The sequence below is a fragment of the Vicia villosa genome, linkage group LG2, assembly GCF_029867415.1.
Source record: "Vicia villosa cultivar HV-30 ecotype Madison, WI linkage group LG2, Vvil1.0, whole genome shotgun sequence".
Classification (NCBI taxonomy): domain Eukaryota; kingdom Viridiplantae; phylum Streptophyta; class Magnoliopsida; order Fabales; family Fabaceae; genus Vicia; species Vicia villosa.
In genome coordinates, this window is record NC_081181.1 from 230,153,140 (window position 1) to 230,165,952 (window position 12,813).

General features: G+C 35.3%; 2 protein-coding genes across 2 annotated transcripts; both read right to left on the reverse strand.

The window, feature by feature from the left end:
- Positions 1–1,669: 1,669 nt before the first annotated feature.
- LOC131648449 (uncharacterized) lies at positions 1,670–2,532 on the reverse strand. Its single transcript, XM_058918205.1, has one exon. The coding sequence runs from the start codon at positions 2,474–2,476 to the stop codon at positions 1,757–1,759; it is 720 nt and encodes a 239-aa protein (XP_058774188.1). The 5' UTR covers positions 2,477–2,532; the 3' UTR covers positions 1,670–1,756.
- Positions 2,533–2,769: 237 nt separating this feature from the next.
- On the reverse strand, positions 2,770–4,631 carry LOC131648448 (uncharacterized). Its single transcript, XM_058918204.1, has one exon. It carries the CDS (start codon positions 4,214–4,216, stop codon positions 2,807–2,809), a length of 1,410 nt encoding a protein of 469 aa, XP_058774187.1. The 5' UTR covers positions 4,217–4,631; the 3' UTR covers positions 2,770–2,806.
- Positions 4,632–12,813: the final 8,182 nt, after the last annotated feature.

Genomic DNA, 12,813 nt, shown 5'->3' on the forward strand with positions numbered 1-12,813 from the left:
AAAGAGATAATGTCACCATGATGTTTCTTACTTTATGATGAAGTTTTTATTTCTTCTTAATCTTGGGTGATAATCATTTTCTATCTGTAGCAATTCCTTGCTCATTGAAAGAAACTATATACCTAGACCATCTTCAACTATGTCCCAAAGAACTTCATCTTGGGACATGAAGAAACTATATACCTTATCCTTCCACCAGGAAAATTTTCCAATATCTATATTGAATACAAGTGGTTAGGAAAGAACTGAATGTTTAATGAAATTTTAAAAAGAAACAGAGGTAGATTCATGATCCATGGCAGTCGTGTTTTTCTCTAAGGAACTTTTATGTTTACTCATTTAAGTGTTTAAATAAGAAATTGGTGCTCTGATACAAACTGAAGGTGAGAAAAACACGACAAATTAAAGTTTTAATTGTCTTAGTTTTAAAACTTGTTTCGGTATTCTTAATCCCAAAGTAGTACTACAACTAAAAGTAGATATGATATGGAAGAGAACGGCGCGCTAATGTTATATTGGTTCAACAAGTTAACTAGAAGCTAATTAAGTCTCACTATACTTAAGAGATTTCAACTATAATCATACCTGATTACAGACAATCTAGTCTTAGATTTCCTTAAATCATACTAGAGTATTTGATTGCCTTACAACCTATGGAGACTTATTTGTATCACATTAAAAGGCTTCCTTGCTTCACACTAGAGGACTTCCTTGCCTCTTACAACTTAGATACAATTGTAATAATTTTTGTCTAAAAGAAGAATGAATAAACAAGCACTTGTGTTTTTGTATTTCATTATTTTCTAACATGACAATGTTTTGCAAAGTTTAAAAAATATATATATATATATATATATATATATATATATATATATATATATATATATATATATATATATATATATATATATATATATATATATATATATATATATATATATATATATTAGTGACACAATAATAGTACGGTTCTATGTCATGGTAGAGTGCAACCTTCAATATTTTAAGTTAACATTTATATAGGACTTACATTCTAAATTGCCATGTCAATTAATTTTTTCAATTATTTGGTGATTGTGAATGAAGTCGTTGAATTATATCACATGCACAAAGACTTATTCATGCATTATTTGTACTTATCGATATTATTTTATTCTTTGTACATATATAATTGTCATTGAGAATATTCTTTATGGTTACACAACATATTAGGTCTTTGTTATTTGAGCAAGGATGATCACTTCTTCTGGACACAAGATCTCACTTGTGTTGAATACAAATGATCATGTATGTCTGAGCATAAATAATCATTTTTTCCTTGAGGTATAGATGATTGTGTTAGCCTGATACATATGGATGACTTCAGGCACAAATGATCAACCCCTTTCATTAGGGCATATAATCATTTCTTATAACATAGTATAGATGATCATTAAGTTCAACTTGTTGAGTTTGGTGCATATGATCATTTACTTTGCATTGATGTAGATAATCATTTCTTCTAACATAGTATAGATCATGGTTGTCAAAATCGGGATTTCACTCAAGATCGTTGGGGCATGAAAAAAGCGTGGATCGTAAGATCGTGAATCGGATCGTAAGATCCCACAAAATCAACAAAATTATAAAAATAACTAGAAAATAATAATCATTAATATAATTTCAAAATTCAAAAGATAACATAAACTAATTTAACATAATTCATAATTCCAAACAAACATAACATTTAAATTAAATCCAAAATTCAAAACACAAACTAATTTAACAAATCATTCAAGAAATTCTGATCAAGTCCTCCATGATCTTCATCTTCATTTCCTCCATCATCTTCATCTTCAAGGTTGTTTACCTCCAAATCACCTTGATTGGCAATTTCATTCTCTACATCATTTTGGTTGGCAACTTCCAAATCCCCTTCTTCAATTGTGAAATCTAAAATATCATCATCCAACGCGCCTTGATCATTATCCACAATGATCCACTCTTCATCCGACGCAATATCATCAATGCTATAATCTACCACCTTCCTTGTTTTCTTCTTCTTAGCTAATTTTGAATTCGTCATTATAAATACAACGTCATTCATTGTTTTTTGTTTCAAACGATTCCTTCTCTTTGTATGAACCATCTCAAAGGCACTCCAATTTCTCTCGCATCCCGATGAGCTACAAGTCAAGCTAAGGACACGAATCGCAAATCTTTGAAGCTCGGGATGCTCATTACCATATGACTCCCACCATTGTGCCGGAGTTTTATTTTTAAGCGCCGCCAATGCTATTGGACTACCAAAAAATTTTGCCTTTCCCTTGAAATCTTCCAATTGAGTATCAATCTTACTTATTTCTTCTACATCTCCAATCATCCTTTCCATACAATCATATAACCCTCGTTTCACTTCATAGTCAGCTTTAAAACTAGAGCTATAATGCAGAATTGGATTGAGATAGTAACCCGCAGCATGCAAAGGTCTGTGCATTTGCTTATCCCACCTTTCATCAATTATATCCCAGAGAGGCTTGTAACTAGATAATAATGATAATAAAAAATATTAGAGGCTGGATAACAGAATTGGAACAGAATGGATAACAGAATTGGATTAGAATTGGAACGGAATTGGAACATAATTTAAACATAATTTAAAAGTGAGCTAAATTGGATAATATATTAGAAAAAAATTGGAACAGAATTGGAATAAAATTGTATAACAGAATTGGAACAGAATTTAAATCAGAGCGAAATTGGTTAAAAACAGTGAGCTTCTTTGAACAAACAGTGTCAGATTTGAAGAGAATTAGAGAATAAATTATTACCTTCTTTGAACACCATTGAAGCTAGCTTGAATTTTCTCTTTAGCTTGGTCCATTGCCTCATAAATTAATCCCATTGCCGGCATTTCATCAGAATCCACTAAACGGAGTACTTTGATTAGTGGATAAGCACCCTTACAACAGATAACAATATCTTTCCAAAACTCTTTATCCATAACCACTTCTTCAACTTGCTTTCCTTCACTTGTTTTTGCAAACTTGGTTACCGTCCACTCATAAGATGTGAACATCCTTATCAAACCTCCTTTATTCTCCATGAGACACCCCAAAGTTAAATAAGATGTCGCAAATCGAGTAACCGCGGGTCTCACCAAATCCTTTCCTTTAGTATGAATTTGTAACAAAGAAATAAGGGAAGGCTTTGAATAAATGAATTGAGTGATTTTTTTACCTTTTGAAATTGTTTCACTGTGAACTGAAATTTTTTTCTCAAAATCCTCTAACATGAGATCAATGCAATGGGCCGCACACGGTGTCCAGTAGAGTTTCTTTCTCTTTTCCATTAACATTGTGCCTGCTGCTTTGTAGTTGGCAGCATTATCGGTGACAATCTGTACAACATTCTTTTCTCCCACATCTTCCACAATGTCATCGATCATCTTAAAAATTGCATCTGCGGTTTTTGTAATGTGTGAAGCATCAATAGACTTTAAAAAAACCGTACCTTTAGGGCTGTTAACTAAGAAATTTAGAATTGTTCTTCTTCTTTTGTCTATCCACCCATCACTCATAATAGTGCATCCGGTTTTCTCCCAAGCAAGCTTGTGTTCTTCAATGATTTTCTTTGTCTCCTCCATTTTAGAGTTCAAGTACTTTGTTCTAATTTCATGATATGAAGGTGCCTTGAATCCAAGACCATGTCTTGAAACTAACTCAAACATTTTTTGAAATTCTTCACATTTTGCCGCATTAAAAGCTATGGCATTGTTGTAGAAGAATGAAGCAATTTCATCACATGCTTCTTCTCTCAAATTCTTTTTGAAGATGGAGTTGATGGTGGATTGAGTACTCCCTCCCTTCTTCTTGAAAAGTTTTGCCGGCGTAGCATTACCATCATCCTCCACTGGCCTCTTTCCGGTTACTACTTCATCTTCATCCTCTACTGCCTTTTTACGTTGCGAAGATTTTAAAATCTCCCACATTTGGACTCTAACATCATCAGGTACAGACTTACATGCCTCAACATTTAGTTGTGTACCAGCCAAATGATGCTTCAGTCGGTACACTCCTCCGATAACTACCTTTGAACAGTAGTTACATTTGATTTTTCTGGTTCCTCCATCCACAGATACACCATGTTTCCAAGCAATGTCAGTTCTGCTTCCAGAAGCATTTTTTTGAGGTTTTGGTGGTACAGACGAGGAAGCTTGAACTGGAATGGAAGACATGGAAAAAAAAAAAGGAAGAAACCGAATAGAGAAGCGAATTAAACGTGAGATTGATGAGAGATGAATAAGGAATGAAAGCAATATATAGAAAGAATTGAAGAAGGAATAAAAGGAATGATTAAATCAATTAATGGGTTGATATTTTCCATAACTGATAACCCTAACGTTCCAAAAAAATAGCTTTGGAGAGAGGAATCGTTTTTGGCTATTAACTCAATACGGCTGAAAAACGGCTGGAATTTAAGTTAAACCGGGTCGGGTCAAACTGGGTCGAATTGGTCCAAGCTAAAAAAACGGTTCGAAATAGATCTAGGATCTCACGCTTTCACGATCTTCCACTGCGCTCCCGCCGCTCCGCCTTCTCCTACGATCCAAGCTGCGATCCGCCGCGGAAACCTTGCTGCAACTCGTAAAATCTCACGATCTCACGATCTTACTCTAGATCTTGACAACCATGGTATAGATGATCATTAAGTTCAACCTATTGGCTTTGGTCCATATGATCATTTACTTTGCATTGATGCAGATAATCATTTAGACTTGAGATCTAGATAGTCATACTTGTTGACTCTGGTACGAATAAGCATTTCTATTACAAACAATCATGACTTTATTTCTTATAAATTATTGCAAATTAATGTACACATGGAAACAAATACATTATTAGACTATCAATTGTTCTTAATTATATTTTTATCATCATAATTTTACAAATAGAGGTTATTGTTCTTCAATCATATTTTATTAAAAAAAGGAAGGGAAAAGATGGTATTCATCTCAAGTAATTAGAAAGGAATGTAATGTCTTCCCATATACCTAGACCATCTTCAACTATGTCCCAAGAACTTCATCTTGGGACATGAATAAACTATATACCTTATCCTTCCATCAGGAAAATTGTCCAGTATCTCTATTGAATACACATGGTTAGGAAAAAAATTAATGTTTAATGAAATTTTAAAAAGAAACGGGAGTAGATTCATGATCCATGGTAGTCGTGTTTTTCTTTAAGGAACTTTTATGTTTACCCATTTAAATGTTTAAATAAGAAATTGACGCTTGATGGGTCTGTTACGTATAGCCTAAATATAGAACTGCAAGTGCACAGCCTATCGAAATAATATATAAGATTATCGAACCACAGAGACCAATCATCAATCTATCAATTCTATTGTTAAGGTGTTTATCTAAGGTGAACAAGAATATTTGATGTGAGTGCAGTGCAAGAAAGTAAATAGATAAAATAAATAGCAGATAAAGCAACAGGTTCGAATGTAATTCACGTAAATTAGACAATGGTTCAGTCATGCATAGATGGAATTACTTATGGGGCAGTATTTTCTATTTGTAGCAAAGAATCAATTTAATGGGAACTTGTAGCTTTTGACTACTAAGAACCGAGTTTACTCTTTAAATTAAATTCCTTTATTGTCACATATAAAGGGTGCCTTCCGCGTTAAAGATGCAAACCTATTTTTAAGAAATTAATAGTTTTGACTTAGTAGAAAAGTAATTTTGACTTGGAAAGATTAAATTAAAGAGACTCTTGGCTTTTGGCCAAGAGTCAGATTTCAAACCTACAAACGCGTTCAAAAAGAGTTTCAAAATCGTTTAAAGATTCGTATTTAACCAATCAAACTGTTTTCACCCTTTTTGTTTGGTTAAATACTAAGTAAGTCATATCATAAGTATGGACGGCTTTCGATCTTACCCAATAAACAATTAAACATAGTTGACTTAAGTTAAAAGCAAAACATCCCCAAAGTGTTTTCACTAGCATGACATTTGGAACACGATCGTCACTACGATCCTTACATCCTAACCTTTTTAAATTAGCCAGACATAGTAATAAATGTGAGTCTATAAAACGTGTAGACTATGGTAAGAGCATTTAGAGTCTATAAAACATGTAGACTATGGTAAGAGCATTTAAAGTCTATAAAACATGTAGACTATGGTAAGAGCATTTAAATTAGAAAGAACATGCTTCAGGAGGAGACTTCAAATATGATACAAGATGCGGGAATGTAGATGATCCAAAATTGATACAAGAACAATTGTCATAATCCTCCGAGGTGGAGGATTATGACTTTCAAATGGTGAAGTATATGGCTTAGATTGCACTAAGCTTGGATGGAAAACGAAAATGAAATGAACTTGCTATTTATAGAGAATTCTGGAGGTGTGTAAATACAGGAGTGCCCTTCAACATCTCTTGAGCGGGAAACAAAACGTGAACACCGCGCCCGCGGTGGGGGGGGCGCCCGCAGCCTTTGGAATTTGAGAAGATCGTGGGATCGTAGGGGTTTGAGGATCAGTTGAGAAGCACCGCGCCCGAGGCCTTCATATTTTCCATGGTTGTAGATCTTTTCGTTTTCTTTCCAACGCTTCGAACGGGGGGTCATTCCGACCTACGGTTTAGGAGTTATGGCCAAAACAGTCGGACAACATATCGCGTGCAAATTACTTCATTTCTTCTGTTTTTTCGTCTGTTTTGCTTCGTTTCTTCGCACACGCCTCTAAAAGGGAATGGAACCTAAAAACAAAGAAAACAAGGGCATAATACAAGAAAACAATGATAAAAACTAAGGAAAACATGTGATAGTCGAGCCAAAAACATAGTGCGATTCAGTGCGATCAGCGCTCTGATACAAACTAAAGGTGAGAAAAACACAACAAAGTAGAATTTTAGTTGTCTTAGTTTTAAAACTTGTTTATGTATTCTTAATTCCAAAGTAGTATTGGAATTAAAAGTAGATATAATATGGAAGAGATGGCGCACTAACGTTATATTGGTTCAATTTGTTGAACTATAAGCTAATTAAGTCTCACTACACTTAAGAGATTTCAATTATAATCGTACCTGATTACAAAAAACCTAGTCTTAGATTTTCTTACATCATACTAGAGGATTTCATTGCCTTACAACCTATAGAGACTTGTATATATCGCACTAAAAGATTTCCTTGCTTCACACTAGAGGACTTCCTTGTCTCTTACAACTTAGATACAATTGTCTTAATTTTTGTCTAAAAGAAGAATGAATAAACAAGCACTTGTAATTTTTGTGTTTTATTATTTTCTAACATGACAATGTTTTGCAAAGTTTAAAAAAATTTAAAATATATTATTGACACAATAATAGTACCGTTCTATGTCATGGTAAAGTGCAACCTTCAATATTTTAAGTTAACATTTATATAGGACTTACATTCTAAATTGCCATGTCAATTAATTTTTTCAATTATTTGGTGATTGTGAATGAAGTCGTTGAATTGTATCACATGCACGAAGACTTATCCATGCATTATTTGTACTTATCCATATTATTTTATTCCTTTTACATACATAGTTGTCATTGAGAATATTCTTTATGGTTACACAACATATTAGGTCTTTGTTATTTGAGCACGGGTGATCACTTCTTCTGGGCACAAGATCTCACTTATGTTGAATACAAATAATCATGTATGTTTGAGCATAAATAATCATTTTTCCTTGAGGTATAGATGATTGTGTTAGCCTGATACATATGGATGACTTCAGGCACAAATGACCAACCCCTTTCATTAGGGCATATAATCATTTCTTATAACATAGTATAGATGATCATTAAGTTCAACTTGTTGAGTTTGGTGCATATGATCATTTACTTTGCATTGATGTAGAAAATCATTTCTTCTAACATAGTATAGATGATCATTAAGTTCAACCTGTTGGCTTTGGTCCATATGATCATTTACTTTGCATTGATGCAGATAATCATTTAGACTTGAGATTTAGATAGTCATACTTGTTGACTCTGGTACGAATAAGCATTTCTATTACAAACAATCATGACTTTATTTCTTGTAAATTATTGCAAATTAATGTACACATGGAAACAAATACATTATTAGACTATCAATTGTTCTTAATTATATTTTTATCATCATAATTTTACAAATAGAGGTTATTGTTCTTCAATCATATTTTATTAAAAAAAGGAAGGGAAAAGATGGTATTCATCTCAAGTAATTAGAAAGGAATGTTAATTTCTTCCCATATAGATACCTAGAACATAACAAAAATAAAACTAAAATGCAAGTTAATGATACATTGAAATCAGGAGTGATTCTCCTTGTTGGCGCTGGACTTGGTAGGGAGGACCATGGTTCGATCCCCGCAACTGCGATTGGGAGGGGGCTTGACCCGCTTGATGTCAGAGCTGCTCCACCGAACCGGACTATACCGATGGTGATAAGCCAAAAAAATGTGTTTTCTAGTCTGATGATACTTGTAAAGAAGAAAGGCGAAATGTGACGGATGTGCGTCGACTATTATGAATTAAATAAGGTAAACATTCTAAACAATTTTCCTTTTATGGTAATTGATAAGCTCTTAGATAAATTCTAACGCACAATATTTTTCCTAAATTAAACATAAACTCAAGATACCATCATGTAAAGGTGAAGAGATGATATATCCATAAGACTGGATGTCATACTCATGAAAGTTATTATGAATACCTTGCAATGCCTTTTTAGCTAATAGATGAGCATTCAACCTTTCTAACTACTATGGATGATATTTTTAGAAGTTTCCTAAAGGAATGTGTGCTGGTATTTTTTGCCTACATCCTTGTCCAAATTAAGAAGATCACGTTACTCGTTTAGTTATTGTACTAATTATTTTGTAGCAACAACGGTTGGTGGCGAACAAAAAAACTGATCTTTTTAAAACAAATGTGGAGTATCTTCAACATATTAATTTTAGGGAATGAGTGGCAATGGATCGAGCCAAGATAGAGAGGTTCCTACAATACCCCCAATCTAAGAATGTCAAGGGAGTAAAAGGTTTCATAGGACTTACACGATAATATTGTAATTTTATCAAAGACTAGGGTAAGTTGGCTAGACCTCTAACTAATTTAACAAAGAATGGAAATTTTAAGTTGGGGAGAAAGCAAAAGAAACATTTAATTTGGTAAAATAAAAATTTACTACAACCCCTCTTTTTCCACTTCCCAATTTTCAAAAAGAGAGATATGATTCAATACGGGAGATCCATTGCTTTTTCAGCAAGGCCTTAGAAGAGGAAATATATTTTGAAAAATAAGCTTATAAGAAGTTGTTCATTATTGTAGCTTTAGCTATCCATCATTGACGTTCATACCTCATATGGAGAAAATTTACAATTTGTACCGATTTAGTGATTTTGAAGTTGTTACAACAAATTATCATAATGAATCAAAAACTAGGCAAACAAATTATTAGGGTATCAATTTAACAGTGTCTACAAATCAGGGCTTGAAAATAAAGGTGTTGAAGTACACTCTTGTATGCATAAAATGTTTCCATTGATTCCATTCCGTTTGAATTGGTTTATGAGGTATCCCCCAAACCTCATCAAATTTCTGCGCGGAGACCAAAGAAGAAGAAAAAATTGAAATAACCAACTTTAAAAAAAATACAAAAAAAATACATTTTAAAAAAATTTATCTGGGTGACCAGATTTGGGGGTGCCCCACACATAGGAGCCACCCTCATGGCGTCAATGCACAATTTTTTGAAGGAATGCGCCACCCCCCCACGACGCTAATGTGCAAGCCCAAAATGGGCTGCAATGTGGGTGGCGCCAATGCCCACTTCCGTGTTTTATTTTAGTTTTTTAAAATTTTTTAATTATGTTATTTATATTAAATATTTAATAAATAATTATAAATACGGAAATATATATTTATCATAAAAGGTGCATTACAACTTTTTTTTAAAAATATTACAAATATTCTAATGTTTATTGTCACCGCAACGACCGTCAGTTCCGCACCTAGGCGCTACCCGATTTCATGTAACATGTTGTCGACCCCTACCCCCTTTGAGGTTCTTGTTGTGTTTGGGTAGGTGGGCTTTGGATTAGCCCCTCCATGCTCTTGTTGTCCATGTACTCTTGGATCCTAGTGTCAAAGAGTCGGTTCCCCATGCCCTCAAAGTTTTGTCATGGTGGTGGTGGTACTGGTGGGGTAGCCATATATGGTTAGTAGCAACTGGAACTTGAATTGACATGGTAAAAAGGCATCGTTGATTGGGGTGTGGTGTAGCCATATTGTTGTTATTGGGAGCTACGGTAAAGGTATTCTTGTGTGATTATTGGGTGGCTTGGGTCGTATTCCTCATCTGGGCTCAAGTCGAGCTAAGATGGGATGTGGAGGGGCCCGCCTCAGGGCGTTGTTGGGTGAAGCCATATGATTGTTGTTGGTAAGGTTGTTGTTTGTAGGGTTGTTGTTGGTAGGGATTTTGATACTCTGCCTGGTAAGGGTATTGGTTTTGGTGTTCGGAGGTCTGATGGAGTTGGTACTAAGTTTGGTATGAGCTATTTTGGCTTGGTTGGCTTGGTTGGCTTGGTTGACATTGTTGACTTTGTTGGCTTTGTTGGTTGTATTGCTGTTGTCGAGGGTCGTGCAAGTAGTACGGGTCAGACACATACATTTCAGGGGTTGTGACCGATCTATACCAATTTATATATTCTTCAGATGGATACAATAGGAATGGGGCAACGGGGAACCGGAGAACATGGCAGCAACGTTCCTTCCACATCTGACAATATTCGGGTGTGAATGATTTTCAATCTTGGACATCCCATTGGTGATTCACTCTTTTCATATGCCAGTTGCCCAAATCAGTTAGGGGAGTCGGGATCTCTTGACGCATGCCAAATTGAAGTTTCACACGGTCAGCTTGGTGCATCTTCACAATGTTGAACCTTATGATAGGTGTTGTCGCAGACCAGACTTCTTGGTCATCGGGGTTCGACTCATGTTTGAGATCCATGTATGGTCTCCAATAAAAAGAATACAATATATTATTTGGAACATGGTTGGTAATATATATATGATTCATAAAAAATTTAGTGGTAATACATCTTGAGGCCGTTGGTGATCCAAAAGTTGTCGATACAACAAAATTCTCCCCCCCCCCCCCCGGGTTCTTGCTGTAATATAACCCAGTACCACAAAACCTAAAACAAATAAAGAAGGGAACCTGAAGTTGCCGTCGTTTGCAGGGGCTAGGTATGCATTAACTCAACCAACGTTCCATCATTATCAATGTGAAATCGTATTGTCAAATTCGGATGCAGGCAGATAGATAGATAATCTAGACAAAGAGAAATGGACTAGGGCTTACGACAACGGGCAACGATTGCGGAACATGACTACAAATTTTGTGGAGTCAATGAACGGTGTTTTTAAGGGCATAAAACACCTTTCAATTACTTCCTTGGTGAGATCAACCTACTTTAGGATGGCTTCCCTTTTCGCAAGAAGAGGTGAACGGTGGAGTGCAGTTTCAGAATCGGGACAACTGTTGAGCGAAATTTGCATGAAATTTATGAAAGAACAATCAGCCAAAGCCAACAGCCATCATGTTACAGCTTTCGACCGATTCAACCACACCTTCAGTGTCAAAGAAACAATTGATCATAATGAGGGTATGTCGAGACAAGAGTACGGGGTTCTGCTGGAAGAAGGGTGGTGCGACTGTGGAAAGTTTCAAGCTTTTGCATGCCTTGCTCCCATGTCATAGCAGCATGTTCATATGCGCACGGAGATGTCTTAGCACTCTTATCTCCCATTTACAAGACTGACACCTTGCTTGGAGTATACTATAATGCATTTCCAGTGCTGGCAAAGGAGGATTATTGGCCTACGTATGAGGGGGGTAGTTTGGCATAATGACAACATGTGGCGAAAGAAAAAGGGTCGACCCAATAACACGCATATCAGAACCGAAATTGATGATCATGAAAAAATGGTAAGAAAGTGTAGCATTTGTCGTCAAGTCGGGCACGATAAAAATAATTGTCCTAATCGTGAATCAACCTCCACCAACCAATAATTGTATGTCATGTATTTGTACTATCTTTATGCAATCAACTAGACTTTCTTTATTCGTGAAACATATTGGTGTTACAACTGAGCAGACACAAACAAGAATCAAACAACAACAACACAAACAACGCATAAACAACAACATAAACAACTTTAAACAACAACAACGAAACAAACAATGCTTAACAACAAACTCTGACGTAAGTTAACTACATTAAAACAACTGCAGTTTCACGCTATCACAATCATCAAAACGATGTCGTATGTCTCATGCGTCATAATCATGACATCAGCGTCGTTCTTAACTTCAACCCACCAACGTTCGGTTTTTCCCGTGATGATTGATGTCCTCGTTCTCTGCCTCTAAATTCGTCTAATGCTTTCACCAGCTTCGTACTCCACGTCTAACCAGTGCAACAACGATCTCTTCAGATGGTCCATTGAATGAATGTTCCAAAATTTCATTTTAATCGAAGGTTTCACAGCTAAGTAAAACACGTGACCATCTCTCTTAAAAATCGGCAAATCCGCCATGACAAGAAAAATCAAAGAATGTGAGAAAACGGTGGAGAAAAGATGTAGAAATTGAAGGGGGATTGGGAGTATATTTATGGAAGATACCCTAACACATAGTAGTCATCCCATATGTCTCCTATATACAAAATATGTACATAGGCGCCACAAAAGGAAAACCCTAAATTTGGCTTGCACATTGGCACCACCTAGAGTG

What these genes read in the sequence shown, in the direction of transcription:
- LOC131648449 (XM_058918205.1), bottom strand. Translation starts at nt 2,476, where the DNA reads ATGCACAGACCTTTGCATGCTGCGGGTTACTATCTCAATCCAATTCTG.
- LOC131648448 (XM_058918204.1), bottom strand. Translation starts at nt 4,216, where the DNA reads ATGTCTTCCATTCCAGTTCAAGCTTCCTCGTCTGTACCACCAAAACCT.